This window comes from Schistocerca americana, chromosome 2 (genome assembly GCF_021461395.2).
Source record: "Schistocerca americana isolate TAMUIC-IGC-003095 chromosome 2, iqSchAmer2.1, whole genome shotgun sequence".
Lineage (NCBI taxonomy): Eukaryota > Metazoa > Arthropoda > Insecta > Orthoptera > Acrididae > Schistocerca > Schistocerca americana.
In genome coordinates, this window is record NC_060120.1 from 608,020,656 (window position 1) to 608,039,408 (window position 18,753).

Sequence of the window (18,753 nt, forward strand, 5' to 3'; positions counted from 1 at the left end):
GTACTAACAAACAATCAGAAATTGAAAATATTTTCAATAATTATTTTTAAATGTTGTGGAGAAAATAGGATCTAGATCTTCACTAGAAGAGGCAAGGCTACTAATAGAAGAGGCCATACCTGTGCAGTTTGAAACAACTGTATTTCCACCAACCTCTCCCTCTGAAATCAGTAAAATAATAAACTCACTGAAAAGTAAAAGCTCTTAAGGAATTGATGGTATTTCCAGCAAGGTACTTAAAGCTTGTTCCCCACAGATAAGTAGGATTCTCAGCCACGTATGTAATAGCTCTTTGGAGCAGGGTATTTTCCCCGATAGACTGAAATATGCCATTGTAAAACCATTGCATAAAAAGGGAGATACGTCGGATGTCAACAACTACCGCCCAATCTCTCTTCTGACAGCCCTATCAAAAATTTTTGAGAAAGTAACGTATTCAAGAGTAGCCTCCCATATTTGTAAAAATAAAGTACTAACAAAATGTCAGTTTGGTTTTCAGAAAGGCTTTTCAACAGAAAATGCTATATACGCTTTCACTGATCAAATATTAAATGCTCTGAATAACTGGACATCACCCACTGGTATTTTTTGTGATCTCTCAAAGGCCTTTGATTGTGTAAATCATGGAATTCTTTTAGATAAGCTAAATCATTATGGTTTGAGTGGGGCAGTGCACAAATGGTTTAATTCATACTTAACTGGAAGAATGCAGAAAGTTGAAATAAGTGGTTCATGTAATGTTAAAACAACAGCTGATTCCTCAAACTGGGGGGCTATCAGGTACGGGGTCCCACAGGGTTCGGTCTTAGGTCCTTTACTGTTCTTGATATACATCAATGTCTTACCATTCCACATTGATGAAGATGCAAAGTTAGTTCTTTTTGCTGATGACACAAGTATAGTAATAACATCCAAAAACCAAGAACTAAGTGATGTAATTGTAAATGATGTTTTTCACAACATTATTAAGTGGTTCCCAGCAAACGGACTCTCTTTAAATTTTGATAAAACACAGTATATACAGTTCCGTACAGTAAATGGCACAACTCCAGTAATAAATATAGACTTTGAACAGAAGTCTGTAGCTAAGGTAGAATTTTCAAAATTTTTAGGTGTGTCCATTGATGAGAGCTTAAACTGGAAGCAACACATTGATGGTCTGCTGAAACGTCTGAGTTCAGCTACGTATGCTATTAGGGTTATTGCAAATTTTAGTGATAAGAATCTCAGTAAATTAGCTTACTATGCCTACTTTCATTCGCTGCTTTCGTATGGCATCATATTCTGGGGTAATTCATCGTTGAGTAGAAAAGTATTCATTGCTCGAAAACGTGTAATCAGAATAATTGCTGGTGCCCACCCACGGTCATCCTGCAGACATCTATTTAAGAATCTAGGGATCCTCACAGTAACCTCACAGTATATATATTCACTTATGAAATTTGTTGTTAATAATCCAACTCAGTTCAAAAGTAATAGCAGTGTGCATAGCTATAATACCAGGAGAAAGGATGATCTTGGCTATGCAGAGTTAAATCTGACTTTGGCACAGAAAGGGGTAAATTATACTGCCCCAAAAGTCTTTGGTCACCTACCAAACAGCATCAAAAGCCTGACAGATAGCCAACCAACATTTAAAATTAAATTAAAAGAATCTCTAGATGACAACTCCTTCTACTCATTGGCTGAATTTTTAGATATAAATTAAAGGAGGGGGAAAAAAAAAACCAACTTAAACATTAGTGTCATGCAATATTTTGTGTAATGTAATATCTTGTACAGACATCTTTTATTAACCTGACACGTTCCACATCATTACGGAGTGTCGTATTCATGATCTATGGAACAAGTATTAATCTCATCTACTGCAAACTTCGTACACTTGTAGTACTCCACGAGGACAACAAAATGTGTAAGCAGTAGCGCGTACTTCTCAAGCGTTATTGAGGAAATCGCAAGATAATTTCAGTCGTCAAATATATACCTGTGCGTGGCCATTTTTACCATGAAGTGCCAGCAGCCGAGTGCTTAGCATTCCAAGCCCCATAATCGTGGGGTCGCTGGATCGAGTCCCACTTGTCAGTTTTTTTTCTTTTCTTTTTTTTTTTTTTTTTTTTAACACAGTCATTTTCTTTACTATTTATACTACAATTGATGTAATGGGAAAAATACGTGTAATCGGATGAACTTTTATTAAATTTACAATGTTACTTGGCAGTCTACAAATTTTTATTATCACAAATAATATAATATTCATAACTACCGATTAGCAAACAACCAAACGCATAAAGTGATACTGAAAATGTATGCTTGTCCGTGTCTTCAAAATTGTTCTTATTTAATCAAAACAGAATGAGAAATTGCTTCTTGTGTAGACACTATTAAAATAAACTCGATATTGCATGACCAATGATCAGCACCAATATTTAAGGAAATGCTGCATTATGCACGGTTTGTTTGCAAATTATCGGCCAAAAGAGAGGTTTTGAAAATGTTAGTGAGGTTTGTTTTTCCATGGAAAACCTCAAAAGACCTTGCATGTGTGGAAACATAGCATTTATTCAATGTTGCTGGTGCTGTTTAACTTTGTTTTTCATGTTTTTACGAAAAATACCATCCTGCAACTTGTACTCGTAATGCTGAAAGCGACGATTAATTGTATATCTTTCGAAAGCCGTCTGTGCCGGTCAAAACTTGGAGGTAACAAGTCGTGTCGGGCTCCTTCCAGGTATAAGGGATATCTCAAATCACAAACAAGCACACATTTTCAGCATCACTTTACGCGTTTGGTCATTTACTAGTCGGTAGTTATGAATATTATATTATTTGTGATAATAAAAATTTGTAGACTCCCAAATATCATTGTAAATTTAATAAAAGTTCATCCGACTGCATGTATTTTTCTCATTACATCAGTTGTAATATAAATAGTAAAGAAAATGACTGTGTTAGAAATAAATAAATAAAAAAAAAACTGACGAGCGGGACTCGATCCAGTGACTCAGCGATTACAAGGCTTGAACGCTAATCACTCGGCTGCCGGCGCTTCATGGTAAAAATGGCCACGCACAGGTATATATTTGACAACCGAAATTATCTTGCAATTTTATCAATAACGCTTGAGAAGTATGCGCTACTGCTTACACATTTTGTTGTCCTCATGGAGTACTACGAGTGTACGAAGTTTGCAGTAAATCCGTGTTCCCAATGTTGTGGCCTCCCCTTGTAAATCAAAAACAAAACAAAAATATAAGGAAATACAAAAATACTTAGGCAGATCTCAAAGTCATCATTGATGGATCAAAGAGGCAAAATAGTTTTAAACGTGGAGGAAGGGAATTGCTTTGAGAGGAACTAACATTGTAAACAAGACTAATTTTAGTTGGAACTGAAACATGCATCAAAACGAAGTATTTGTCAAAGTAAATCTGATATCTGGTTAGATGAAATGGCTAACTTAGTTTAAATCTGTCTACTGATCACAAATATTATAAATCTGTTTTATACAGGCTGGTGGCCTTCATTTTTAGTTTTCTTCTTTGTGTTACATTACCTTAGTTTCAGTGTCAGCCAAAATTGAAAAATAATAGTCCAAAAGTAACTTGAACAATACACATCTGAAGCACAATTCAATGTCTTGAGGACTTTTTAAACCATCTCTAATAACTTCCAAAATCCACTGTCGATGAATACTGTATATGAAAGAAACAGACAGTTCAAATACATTTAATAAATACAAACATGTTGAACACCAAAATAAATTTGATATGGATGTTACCTGAATTATATAATTTGGAAATTCTAGTGAATTCATCAAGAAAGATCACATTTTACCATCAGTCTATGAATGTAACTAATATACTCTAATTTTCACTCTCAGACGAATATAACTGCGCAACATCCAAATCACAGTAGTAACAATGGTTCGTATGAAGCTAACTAACAACAGTAAAAGCCCCAGGCATCACAAAAATATGACAAATCTCAAAACAAACACAGTCATGGTATAGTACTGATTCATTATAATTAAAGTGCAGCTAGACACAGAGGCCCAGTGCAGTCTGTAATTATCATATTGCAGCAAAACTTGGTAGATATGCTAAAGCTTTAATATGCAACCAATTAACAATTAAAAAAAAAAAAAATTAGTTCCAATTTTGATCAGCATGTGCAAATCTGGCTCTGTGGAATGTAAGAAGGACATACAGAAATTTTTCCATAGGTAACAGATTAGGCATGCTATGTGGCCAGAAAATGTCAGACAAGTGAGAAAGACATAAGGTTGATTTTATTATTAACCGCTGCTTATACATACGAGCACCGAAGACATTGACGAGATGTTGTATACGTAAAAAAGTGTGATCAACAATTGCTCGCAGCAGTTCCAGTGTTCCTGCTAACACATTCTTCTAGATACCCTAAGAGCCAAAAATCACATGGATTCAGGTCAGATGATATTGCTGGCAATGCATCTGGAAAACCTCAGTAGATTACACATTTGTGGAAGGTTGGAGTAGGCCAGTCTTTCACTGGGCATATAATAATGCAGAACCTGAAAAAAATGTTGTACAGGGAGGTCTTGATAATGTGCAGACACCATGGTACACATGGCAGGACATCTAGGTACATTCTCTACAAAGAAAAATGGACCGAGAGCAATGGTGCTTGTGAATCCATAATACACAGCCACACATGGCAAGTGCAATGGCTCTTCAGACACAACAGGTAGTTTAACAGTGTCCCAATTTCGGCATTTCTGTGTACTGATTGCACCCTGTAGTGTAAAATGTGCTTTGTCCTCCACAGAGTATTGCCCAGCCAAAAGTCATCAGCTTCACTGTGTGCTAGAAACCTAAGAGAAAATTCAGAACATTTCTGCAGATCATGAGCTTCACTGTGTGCCAGAAACCTAAGAGAAAATTCAGAACATTGCTGCAGATCATGAAGTTTCAGTTTTGTGCACCATCTGGATATTGTACGGATACCAGTGTGAAATAGACTGCAAAACTTTCCATACTGTTGCCAACGGAATGGACAATTCTCATGACACTGCATGAGCACTATCACTACCTGGTCACATGCTGCATGGTCAGTTAGAGCAGCAGTAACCTTGTCAATAACTTCCACTTGGATATGACATGTTCCTCTTCTGTGTGCCATACCGAGCTCACCTGCATTTCCAAAGTTCCTTATCATCTTTATGCCATTTAATGATATCAGGCCTCTCCTCAGACCTTTCAGTCAGTGACACACTCTCAATGCAGCTCTGTAATTGCTGCCATTTACATAAAACATATCCACACTGTACACTAATGTTATGGCTTGTCAAACGACAGTATGGATACCGTCATACAGTGTACAGTGGCAGATTTGCACTTGATGTACAAAACTGGAACTAATTTGTTTACGGGTTCTGCATTATCACATTAGCATATCTACCAAGTTTCACTGACATACAATAATTACAGCCTACACTGTGCCTCCATGAGTAGCTGCACTTTAATTACAACCAACGTGTAGTACCAATATTATGAAAAGGAAAGTTGCTATTCACCATTAGCCGAGATGATGAGTCGCAGATAGGCTCACCAACCTTCGCGAACAACACACACACACACACACACACACACACACACACACACGACTGCAGTCTCAGGCAACTGAAACCACAATCAGTGTCGTTTCAGATGCCTGAGACTGCAGTCGCGTGTGTGTGTGTGTGTGTGTGTGTGTGTGTGTGTGTGTGTGTGTGTGTGTGTGTGTGTGTATGTGTGTGTGGTGTTGTTGTTGTTGACGAAGACTTTAATGGCTGATCCAGAGTCTCCACTAATGGTAAGTAGCAACTTTCCTTTTCATAACATTATTACATTCCATCCTGGATTTTCCATTGTTTGATTTTTACCATGTAGTATCATGTGGAAAAAAAACTGCACCCACAATTTGTAAAGAGAGATTAAATATGTATACACAAAACTACAGAATGAAAGAAGTGGAACACACATGAACATGGTATATAAAACAAAACTGACAAATGCTTTGAAAGAAACAAAACCACAGAAAAGAAAAGATAAAGGAGGTTGATATGGCAGAAAAATTAAGAAGGTAGTAAAAATAAGAGACTTCAGAGATTTTTAGCTTATGAAGGAAGAAATTCTGCAGTCAAAACAAATGGTTAAAAAAAACTGATCACTCTCAGAAACATCAAACAGTCCTGGCAACCAGCAGCACAACCCACAATGACTGACAAGTGAAGAATTACAGATGCACGAAGAATTTTCAAAATGACTGCCTTATTAATGCAACAGATTGAAGTAATGCCTCGTGTAATACTTACCAAGCATATTAAGTAACCTATCAAACTATTGGAAAGGGAATCAATGACCGAAATGTGTTGGAACATTTTTATTAGTTTACTGATGGTCCACCTTTTGCAGCTGAAATGTAATGCCTCTTGTCCATACGAGAATGGTTCAAAGGAAGATGTTTCAGTAGAAAATATTTTACACTGTAGAGTACATTGACTATGGCAATGAAAGAAACTGGCTCTGTTATGTAATATCACAATCCTTTAAGTTTCAGGAATAAAAAATGTAGATGGAAAAAATGCAGAAAAACACTGAAACATACTTGGAAACTGGATTGAAACATTTGTGTGTTAAGTTTTCAATGACTGTTTGTATGTCTCCTACCTCAATGTTACAAAACTTGTTTGTGATGGCTTTTATTCCCATTCTGGGTGTGTGCAGTTATTGTGTTTACTATCTTCTGTTTTTAATCCATTGTTTCCTAAATACATTTATTGGAGGATGTATGATTTATTACATAAGACAAACACCTGACAAAAAAAGGGGGGGGGGGATGAAAATCAATTTGTGATTAGCTATGCAGGGATAATAAGTTATGTAGTTTACCTTGTTGTATAGCATTTGTTTAACAATATATTGCCTTCGAAGAGTGGCCAGTGTTTTAATTTGTAACTATAAAATAACCTGCACAGAAGGCTAACAGTATTGCATGTAATGTCTACTTGGTATGCAGTATTTGTGACCAGTAATAAGAAAAAGGATACTATGAATACTACATAGAAACTTGTAACAAACAACTATTGAATTAAATGTTTTCTTAACAACAGTTGAAATTATATCACTGAATTCCACACATCTGCTCTGTTACAAATACAATACAATAGTGCTGTAATAAGATTAATATTCTTACCTGTGCTGAAGATCAGAACTATGAAAAAGTGGAAGGAATTCAGGGATACTCAACAGGTACAATGAAGGTTTGGCAAGAATGAAATTATGCAAAGGCTGATACAAAGGATGCAGTGGTTGAGAAATTAACAGCGAAGCCCTGGCGAGGAATGTTGTCACTATGCATGAAAGTTTTGGAGTGACAAATTCAGTGTCGCTCTTGTCAGATTTCATGATATCTGCAGCACCACAGCGAATGACATCCAGCAGATGTAGCCATAGGTGGCGTTCCTTACCAAAGCTGGAAAAAATAGACTATATTTAATTATATGATGCAAATAATACTACAGAGTTACTCCTATGGGACATGAGCACGTTTGAAGAGTTTGATGTATTGTGACACACTTATGCAAGAAGGAGACAAAAAATAACAGCTTTTTCAAGCAACATCATAACTACAGGAGGCACGAAACACAAAGCATGTTATTGATTTGTATGTTTTCTTGAGGATGCTAGCAGGTCAATGTCCTTCAGCTGGGTCTGCAGGAGTTGTGTATAGAAAATTGTGTGTGCTTTATCTTCACATGTTGCAGCCCATTTTCTCTAGTGAGTTGGTGGTGATCGAACAGTTCCTAGCACAGAAACCTCTTATTAATTTGCTGAAGTTCACTTATCTGATAAACAGAAAATTAAATAAGCATGTAAAGGAACTGTCTTTTCCATCCAACATTTTCAATTTATGACCTTATTTCTACATTAACATAAGTACCTTCCTTTTGATTGGCTTTAAACTTGTGCCTCATTTTCACAGAAGAGACAAAGTGTCATAGACTATTAATTATGATCATGACCCCTCCATAAAAAGAATGTAAAGAAATAATCATAAAAATTGTTGAATGAAACTGCTGCGACGTCTGAACAAGATACAGCCATGGCAGAAGCACCACAGGCGCAAAGAAGCAAGCTGTGCTTGTGACACAGAGACTTGCCACTTGCGCGAGTTCCACCAGTGACATAGGCGGCACTGAAGACTTTGACTTTGACTTTGACTCAGCCAATTGCGGCCAAGTATAATTCACCAATGACTGGAGACAGTGGACAGAAGCCTACTCCAAAGGTAGGAGAGCAGATCTCACCTACTTGGTTATATATCATTGTCCAGGGCTGACTTAGACAAGGAATGTCCTTTAGTGAACTCTTAGTAGTGAACAGACAGTTGTAAATTGCATTTGCTATGTACTGTGAAATTTACCTATGACTATTTGCACTAAGCCATTGAGAGTCTTTTTTGTGTTATATTACATGCAGCATTGCAGACTTAATCATTCAACTAATCACAAACATAAGTAAGCCTTTTTAACTCATTTGTGTGACACTGTTACTAATTTGTTGGAGTGTTGTAGAACCTTCGTTCTCCTATCCTGTTGCCTGACCCCGGACATAGCTGTGTAATAGTGGCAGGGAGAAATTGCCCTAGTGGTGTAATGCACCAGAAACCATTTCACGAACTTGCTACCGTAACAACAGTGGAAACTTGGCCTCCACAGCAGTAGCGACAAGGCCTTTACAAAACTGGTGATGAGAGTTTACAGAAGAAACAAGTGGCTAATAAAAGCAACACTACACCAAACACCTGCAGAATTGCAGAGAGAGTTAAAAAGAGTTTCTGTTTAAAGAAAGATTCAGTGTCACAATTTCCACATGAAAACTCACACCAATGAACTTCTTTTGAGAAGATTTACAATATAACATTGAAAGAAAAAGAAAGTCACTGAAAAAGGTACGATGGTAAAACAATAACAAAACATATTTTCCCATTTTAAAAGAATATAGTGTATTTAGCAAGAGAGATACTAATGCTAATTTATTAATTAATGATGATTTTTCCAGGAAGTATTATAAAGTCATCTGAAACATTAAAACAGTTCCTCTCTGCATTACAGACATTGTCTGCCAATACAAAGCCTGACATACCCAACATTATCAAAATACTATTATACAGACTGTGGCACCAATGGAGCAACGCATGCTTCATTCAGCTTACAAACTCTAAAGTCTAACACTGATTTACGTATTTGGTGAAGTGATGAAGTAGTGCATGCAAGGAGTAAAACAGCGAATACAGTAACGTTTTATTTCTTTCTTTCTTTTATTTTGATAGTCAGATTTAGTGAACTATACACAATGTCAGATGTTGTTCTTACTTTTTTAAAAAATAATTTTGCCATCCTCTTCAAAAGTAACTACCAATGAAAGACAGGGATGAATCCAGCAGTAATGCAATTCCATATTTGGGATACACACAGATGTAATTTTCAGAATTGGATGAGATGCCATTTGAGAGTAAACTATAATATTAATTTTTGACAGTGTTTGCAATTTATGTGTAGACATTAATCAAATTTTTGTCACTGCATAAAACTGCACTAGGAAACACATGTGTGTGAAACATCAAAAATTGGTGATTTTTTTTGTGCATGTAAAACTGATTCTTTCAGTGTATATTTAAAAACAAAGATGATGTGACTTACAATATGAAAGCGCGGGCCGGTCGATAGAAACACAAACAGACACATACATACACACAAAATTCAAGCTTTCGCAACAAAGTGTTGCCTCATCAGGAAAGAGGGAAGGAGAGGGAAAGACGAAAGAATGTGGGTTTTAAAGGAGAGGGTAAGTAGTCATTCCAATCCCGGGAGCGGAAAGACTTACCTTAGGGGGAAAAAAGGATGGGTATACACACACACACACACACACACACACACACACACACACACACACACACACACACACACACACACACATATCCATCCACACATATACAGGGGTGTCTGTATATGTGTGGATGGATATGTGTGTGTGTGCGAGTGTATACCCGTCCTTTTTCCCCCCTAAGGTAAGTCTTTCCGCTCCCGGGATTGGAATGACTCCTTACCCTCTCCCTTAAAACCCACATCCTTTCGTCTTTCCCTCTCCTTCCTTCTTTCCTGATGAGGCAACAGTTTGTTGCGAAAGTTTGAATTTTGTGCGTATGTATGTGTCTGTTTGTGTTTCCTTCGACCTGCCAGCACTTTCGTATGGTAAGTCACATCATCTTTGTTTTTAAATATATTTTTCCCGCGTGGAATGTTTCCCTCTATTATATTGATTCTTTCATTGTTTAGATAACTGTCCACTTTGTCTGTCACACTTTTTTTCTCTAAGTAATGTGTTCACATGTTACTTTTTTCCACTAATCATACACACGCAATTGCAAAAGTGTAAGATATTCTCTTAATATGTTTGTTGTACATGTTGCTTTATTATTTCACACTAACAGGTAAATAAACAACTTAAATAGTCATACAATGTTTTTTTCTGTTATTGTGTAAGAAACTATGCTTCATTTTTTTTGATGCCACATTTTTCTTCGCATTATTTTCATCAGGCATTTTAAATATTTCCTTTGCAGTTTCATCACGGTAACTTCCAACTGGAGGGAAGTATGTGTAGGTACAGAAAATTTTTGTTTCTTCTACATGTTAGTTTTTGATGACATGACTTGTTGTCAATGAGGGCACATGGTAGAGAAGTTAGCTGGCTGTTTTGATATGTTCTTTCACATTTTTGGGATGTGTAATGTGTCAGAACTTTTATCACATGGTCATCTTTGTCAACTAAGTGATGTAAGGAAGATATTTCTTTGAAGATATAATTAGAGTTTTAACACATCATAATTTTATGAAATAACAACAAAAGTTTATTTTTATATTTCATGTTCAACGAGCAGGGATTAGAGCAACATGACAACACGTATTTTGGTTGGAGGGGACCATTTCCACACCAGAGTGACAACTTACACCAATGGCCAGTGACTGTGAGAAGATATTGTCACTTTGTTCTAATTCCCTGTGACCATTATTAACATTTCCGTAAAATGAAAAGAAAAAAAAAGTGTACTATTTTAATTTCTGTAACATTCGGATGACAATTGCATCTCAATCTGAAAGGATATTTGTTATATGACTTATTGTGAAACACGAAAGGAACTAGCTGTAACTGTGTTTTTCTTACAGGAAAAAAGTGAAACATATTTTATTTGCAAAATGAGAAAAGCTACAATGTACAAAAAATTTACTTTGATTCCCATCTTCTTTGTGAGAAACGTACAAATCACGAAAAAGAAGGCGTAATATTTTTACAAAGTTACAAGATAATGTACTGGATCTATCATTGCAAAATTATGTAAATATCTGCAACTGAAGTTCCTGACAAAGTTTCAAATATGACAAACATTATGGAAAAAGAAAAGAGAAGTGATATAACAATCCTGAATATGCCACAGATTACAAAATATTGAAGAAAACAAATTCCTGAAGTCGACTAATCTCTCAGGCACAAAGATAAGTTATATCACTAACTGGCAATATAGCAACAAAAAATAAACAACATTCTAAGGGTGTTATTTTACATATTTGTTAAACTTGCAAAACTTTCAAGATGGTAATAATAAATATTCCTGGCAAGAAACTGCAGATATGGGAGATTATGCTTATCCATGGCTATACAGGGAGTTTCAAAAAGGTACGGCCAAACTTTCAGGAATCATTCCTCACACACAAAGAAAGAAAATATGTAATGTGGACATGTGTCCAGAAACGCTCACTTTCCATGTTAGAGCTCATTTTATCAGTTCTCTTCAAATCACATTAATCATCGAATGGAAACACAGCAACAGAACGTACCAGTGTGACTTCAAACACTTTGTTACAGGAAATGTTCAAAAGGTCCTCCGTTAGCGAAGATACATGCATCCACCCTCCATCGCATGGAATCCCTGATGCGCTGATGCAGCCCTGGAGAATGGCGTATTGTATCACAGGCGTCCACAATACAAGCACAGAGAGTCTCTACATTTGGTACCGGGGTTGCGTAGACAAGAGCTTTCAAATGCCCCCATAAATGAAAGTCAAGAGGGTTGAGGTCAGGACAGCGTGGAGGCCATGGAATTGGTCTGCATCTACCAATCCATGGGTCACCGAATCTGTTGTTGAGAAGCGTACGAACACTTCGACTGAAATGTGCAGGAGCTCCATCGTGCATGAACCACATGTTGTGTCATACTTGTAAAGGCACATGTTCTAGCAGCACAGGTAGAGTATCCCATATGAAATCATGATAACGTGCTCCATTGAGCATAGGTGGAAGAACATGGGGCCCAATCAAGACATCACCAACAATGCCTGCCAAGCGTTCACAGAAAATCTGTGTTGATGACGTGATTGCACAATTGCGTGCAGATTCTCGTCAGCCCACACATGTTTATTGTGAAAATTACAATTTGATCACGTTGGAATGGAGCCTCATCCGTAAAGAGAACATTTGCACTGAAATGAGGATTGACACATTGTTGGATGAACCATTCGCAGAAGTGTACCCGTGGAGGCCAATCAGCTGCTGATAGTGCCTGCACACGCTGTACATGGTACGGAAACAACTGGTTCTCCCAAAGCACTCTCCATACAGTGACGTGGTCAACGTTACCTTGTACAGCAGCAACTTTTCTGGCGCTGACATTAGGGTTATCGTCAACTGCACGAAGAATTGCCTTGTCCATTGCAGGTGTCCTCATCGTTCTAGGTCTTCCCCAGTTGCGAGTCATACGCTGGAATGTTCCGTGCTCCCTAAGACGCCGATCAATTGCTTCGAATGTCTTCCTGTCGGGACACCTTCGTTCTGGAAATCTGTCTTGATACAAACGTACTGCGCCACGGCTATTGTCCCGTGCTAATCCATACATCAAATAGGCATCTGCCAACTCCGCATTTGTAAACATTGCACAGACTGCAAAACCACGTTCGTGATGAACACTAACCTGTTGATGCTACGTACCGATGTGCTTGATGCTAGTACTGAAGAGCAATGAGTAGCATGTCAACACAAGCACCAAAGTCAACATTACCTTCCTTCAATTGGGCCAACTGGCGGTGAATCGAGGAAGTACAGTACATACTGATTAAACTAAAATGAGCTCTAACATGGAAATTAAGCGTTTCCGGACACATGTCCACATAACATCTTTTCTTTATTTGTGTGTGAGGAATGTTTCCTGAAAGTTTGGCCGTACCTTTTTGTAACACCCTGTATAACTAAAAATACGTATGATGATAATGTATGCCAGTACATAGTCACATAAAAATGAGATGTAACACACTACAAGTGGCAGAAATCTCCCACAAAAAAAAAAAAAAAAAAAAAAGGAGGTGCGTTACGAAATTTAAGCACCCTGAGGTTATATACAGTATTTTTTTCTTTTATTCAACTATAGCATTTTAGAAATTGGCACTGTTGCTGAATCCTACAGCTGACAATAGGTAATAGAACTGGTTGCTATAGGATGGGTTGAGAGTTGGCTCTCACGACAAATATACGTGCATGGGAAAGATTACAGAATTTAATGGTGTTGTATCATGATCAGAACTGAATAATGTGTACGGACAGGCTAAATATATACTTACAGTGATAGCAGACTAACAACAATGGCTTATGTGGTGTGAAGGTTGGTTTTATAGAAATTAACAAGTGCTGTTTAATGTGATATATTTGACTGTTACTGAAGATTAATACAGTCGATGAAATGTCAATGCCATCTTATTTAGAAACCCAATCATTTAACAAAATCAGTAATGAAAGAGTACACTGGTCATAAGAAAAGATGTGGTAAATGGTAATAAATAATGCTCCACAAGCCCAAACCAACTGTGGTGTGGCAGATGCCTAGCCACGATTTTTCATCAACAGTTATCCACCCCATCAAAACACATAACTCAATCTGACGTTCAAATCATTTTATTAATAAATGGTTCTACTCTTCTTATGATACAGTTAATTACTTCAATACAACTGTTACTGTTGCTGGGGGTGAAATTAATGACAAGTACCACCACAACTGTATATCACAGTAATGAATGACATTTGCAGATACTACCTTCCCACACTCAGCCACGTGCCAACTGATGTCTTCCTGTTCGAGCACTTACAGGAAAGCGGGAGCATTTTGTTCAAATAGGCAACGTGGTCAAGTCAGTTACTGGGTGAAGTTGAAGGATTTAACCTGAATATGAATGTGGTTGAAATATGATTTTATCTGTCACATGACTGTTGTGCAAATATTTGCATCTTAGATGATGAAATAACAAGTGTATGGATTACAGGAGTTTGAGTCCTTAAACCCAAAAATTAATTTGTGCAAATAAATATTTGTAGCATTTGGGATGAAAATGAAGAATGTTTCATCTTTACAATGTTGTGAAGCAGTCTCTCTCATCAACGGCGTTTAGTACTTTCACAATACTACATTTCTTTTGCAAAATTGGTAAAAAATGAAAATCAACTTTATGCTAACTTTCTGATTTATGGCCTTTATAAGAACCAAGTGCTTACTGCTTTTAATACAGTGCAATATGACTGACTGTTTAATCAACACAAATTTCGGTTTGTCTTTGTAATACATTCCCCGAGATTCAGCATACTCTAATAATATTACAGTGAAAAATGAGTTTCATTTATATAAAGACGGTAACAAAGAAATTTGATATTTCTTAAAACTTACTTGGTAGCTTCAAGATGTGTGTAGAGTTGTCCAATTACATGCCAAGCTGCTGATCTAGTTGTGTTACATTCGCTCCCAAGAGCAGCAAGAACTAATGCCAGTGCATCACTGTGAATGACCTTTTGTGGTCTTACTGGTGATTCTGGAGCCAGCAACTTACTCAACAGAGGCAAGATAAATGCAGGATCATAAATACTTGAGTCGTCATGATGCATATTATTTAAAACCTGACAAGCAAACATATTGATATTTTATAGTATTAAATTTAAAGATAAATAATAGCAAAAATGATAGGGCACAAGGAAATCATAAAAAGGTTGAGTGATTTATCTTTCAAAACCAGACTGACTGACAGGGACATATATTACAAAAATCTGAATAATTTCTCAAATTCCTTCCAACTATTGATTTTTTAAATATGTGTTCTCTCAATCACTGTGTGTCAGAATATAACGGTTATTAATTTATCGGAAAAAGAATTGTCTAAGGAAGAACTTTGTTCTGTCTAAAGGAGGGAATTTTGCAATAACTCCATCCAAGATTCCTATGGAGGACATTATTGCTAATATAGAGGCAGGAATTCGTCAGTTACCATCATATTCTGCTGACGAAATTAGAATGGAAACCTCCAGGATATTACTCAAAGCTAAGCCACCCAGCAGCAATCTGTCTCAAGGGGAAAGGAAGGCATTGCGAGAGATCAATGCAGACAAGAATGTTATTATAGTTGCCGCTGACAAGGGAAATGTTACTGTTTTAATGAATACTGAGGGTTATCACAAGAAGATCAGTGATCTCCTGGAACCCAGCACATACAAGAAGTTGAAAAAGGATCCCACAACGAATGTGCTGAATGCCACCAATCGTCTGATAAAACAGTCTTCCATTCCTACAGAAGTAAAAAAGTATGTTTGTAAAACGGAGGCTTATCCTCCGAGATTATATGGATTACCAAAGATACATAAGCCTGATGTTCCTTTGAGACCAATAGTCAGCGCAATTGGAGCTTCTACCCAAGAACTAGCCAGACACCTTGCCTCTTTGTTACAACCTTGCATAGGCAAAACTGAGAGTCATATTAAAAACTCTCTACACTTCATTGAGAAATTGAGGGAAATTACTGTCGGTCCTAATGACATCCTTGTCAATTTTGATATAGTGTCTTTGTTCACGAAGGTTCCAGTTGATGCAGCTCTCTCCCATATAGCCGATATGTTCCCTACTGATGTAGTAGGCTTGTCCCAACACTGTCTATCCTCGACCTATTTTCAGTACAATAGTGAATTTTATGAATAGATCGATGAGGTAGCCATGGGAAGCCCCCTAAGTCCCGCAATTGTGAATTTATTCATGGAATATTTTGAACATCAAGCACTGCAGTCGGCCAAAAAAAGCCCCTCGAAGTGGTATCGGTATGTGGATGATACCTTTGTAATATGGAATCATGAGGAAGAAGACTTGAATGATTTCCTCGTACACTTAAATAGCATCAACCCAAAGATTAAATTTACTGTGGAGAAGGAGAAGAACGGACAACTTAACTTCTTGGATGTATCAGTTATCAAACGGGCGGATGGGACCTTAGGCCATAAGGTCAACAGGAAAGGTACACATACTGATCGCTACCTCCATAAGAACTCAAACCACCACCCTAGGCAAAAGAGGGGGTCATAAAAACATTAGTGGATAGGGCCAATAATATTTGTGAACCAGGCTACTTACAAGAAGAACTAAATCATTTACGAATGGCCTTTGCGAAAAATGGTTATACGAAAAACGAGATTAACTGAGCACTTCACCCAAATAGAAAAATGCCTAAAAATAGGAGACAGCAACAACCATCAGCTGGAAAAGTATTTCTTCCGTTCATCCATAATATCACAGATCGCATTGGGAAAGTACTAGCCAAGTTTCACGTAGAGACCATTTTCAGACCTACTAAGAAAATTAGTGAATGCCTAAGATCAACAAAAGATGCTCGTCACCCCCTAGCCACCCCAGGGGTATATAAAATTCCATGCAGTTGTGGCAGGGTTTACATAGGAACTACCAAAAGAAGCATCAATACACGGTTGACGGAGCACAAAAGAAACTGTCGCTTGGGACATATCGACAAATCGGCAGTAGCTGAACATGTTTTTAAGGATGGAGATCACGAAATAAAATATGGTGAAACAAGCGTGCTAGCGAGGACGTCGCATTATTATACACGTATGTATAGAGAGGCAATTGAAATCCACAAACATCAATACAAATTAAAATTGGATAAGATATGGCAGTCGACGTTGCATCAATCATGTGACAATCGACTGCCTGCAATCGAGAGAACAGACAATAGCCAGAGATAGCTGCACATCGACGCCACGTGACGTGCGGTGGCGCCCTCTACGATATCCATATAAGCGGCGGTCCCAGCTCCTAGCAGCCAATCGTTGACTCACCTCGGAAGATGTTCTCCATAGTTGAGAACGAAACGTCAGGGAGAAGAAGTTCTACAGATCGACCACGGCAACTTAGCCCGGAAGTGTTTATTGATCAAGACGCCGGCCGTGAAAGCCTACATGGAGATTTTTTTTTTTTTTTTTTTTTTTTCCCCCAATTGACAGGAAATATTGTAACCATACAAGTGTATCTGACCAGTTACAGTTCTTAGAGTACTCCAGCAACAGGAATCACATGGCAACAATGAGGTTATTAGAGGTGGAGCAAGTGCTTCAATTGGACAGGGATTGGGAAGGTAATTAGCTACATTTGTCTAGGGACACATACTGACCTTACATGTAAGTAATAATGGAAAATAACATATAACCTAAGTCTGAATTCTTTGACAGAGATTTAAATTTGCTCTTTCTAAATGAGTCAAGTGTCATAAACACTGTACATCATCATTTGATGGGTGAATAAGGCTGTAGACAAAAGATGCAATCGAAAACGTGCAATGAAATAAGTTAAATACCAGACCACTGAAACGAACATAAAAATAATATATTCTTACACAAACAGTGTGCACATCCCTAAAGTTTAATTATTAACAACTGAAAGCAAAGGTTCAAAGTCTCAAAGTTACACTGAATTGAAAATTATTCCAGTTCATTATCACTATAAACATTCCATCTTTAATATTAAATTCCTATGGCTTGTGCCACAATGCTAAAAAAATTTTAAAAAAGAAAAAAAGAAACAGTTAACTGCATGAACAAATGCACCTGTTAGTATTAATCTTACCTGTACATCTCTCTCACAGGGAAATCTTGAAACTGTTGTCTGCAGAACAGCAGAATCCAACATATCTAGCACTTGATTGGCATGGGGCTGCTGCCAAAGAGATGAGCTACCTTGGACTCTCACACTATAATGATTCACTGCTGCCTCGCCCCATAAATAAGGCTGGCATCTCTCAAGTGTCACACCTGACGATTCATACTTCTGTAACAACTGAATGATCACACAGAATATAACAACAGTACATACTCACTTTGATAAATAATATGGGCTTGAGGAAAATTACCACCACAATACAACTATACATACCGCAAAATGTACATGGTCCAGTCACATTAATGTGACAACTCCCTGTGTTCGACATCAGCATGCAATAACCACTCACAGACGGAAGATGGCAGCACAAGTAGTGGAGGATATATAAAGTAAGTCAAGGGATGTGGAAAACAGTGCAGTCATAGTCATTACGCAAAACAGAGAGATTTATCTGAGGTCCAAAGGTGTATGATCATTGGCTTTTGGGCCAAGGGAGAAAAAATTCCAGAAACAGCTAGCTTTGTAAATTGTTCACTTGCTGCCATGCTTGAAGTATGCTGTGTTTGGCAAAATGGTGCAATGCAAAACTGGCACTGAGGTAACTGTGGTGCACCAAAGGTCACTGATGGACTGCAGAGATGTGTATGGGCAAATAGATGTACAATTGTTGAGCAACTGAACATCCACCCAGAGGAACCTAGATACTAC

At 37.5% G+C, this 18,753-nt stretch overlaps 1 protein-coding gene across 3 annotated transcripts in view; it reads right to left on the minus strand.

The window, feature by feature from the left end:
• Positions 1 to 18,753, minus strand: part of LOC124593416 (nucleolar pre-ribosomal-associated protein 1) — a 173,322-nt gene that overhangs the window by 29,693 nt on the left and 124,876 nt on the right. For all 3 annotated transcript variants that reach the window (XM_047131928.1, XM_047131925.1, XM_047131926.1), the window contains 4 exons: positions 18,013 to 18,222; positions 14,788 to 15,014; positions 7,216 to 7,494; positions 3,554 to 3,692 (listed from right to left, as the gene is read on the minus strand). In XM_047131928.1, coding sequence (XP_046987884.1) covers positions 3,554 to 3,692; positions 7,216 to 7,494; positions 14,788 to 15,014; positions 18,013 to 18,222 — 855 coding nt within the window. The remainder of the gene's footprint in view (positions 1 to 3,553; positions 3,693 to 7,215; positions 7,495 to 14,787; positions 15,015 to 18,012; positions 18,223 to 18,753) is intronic.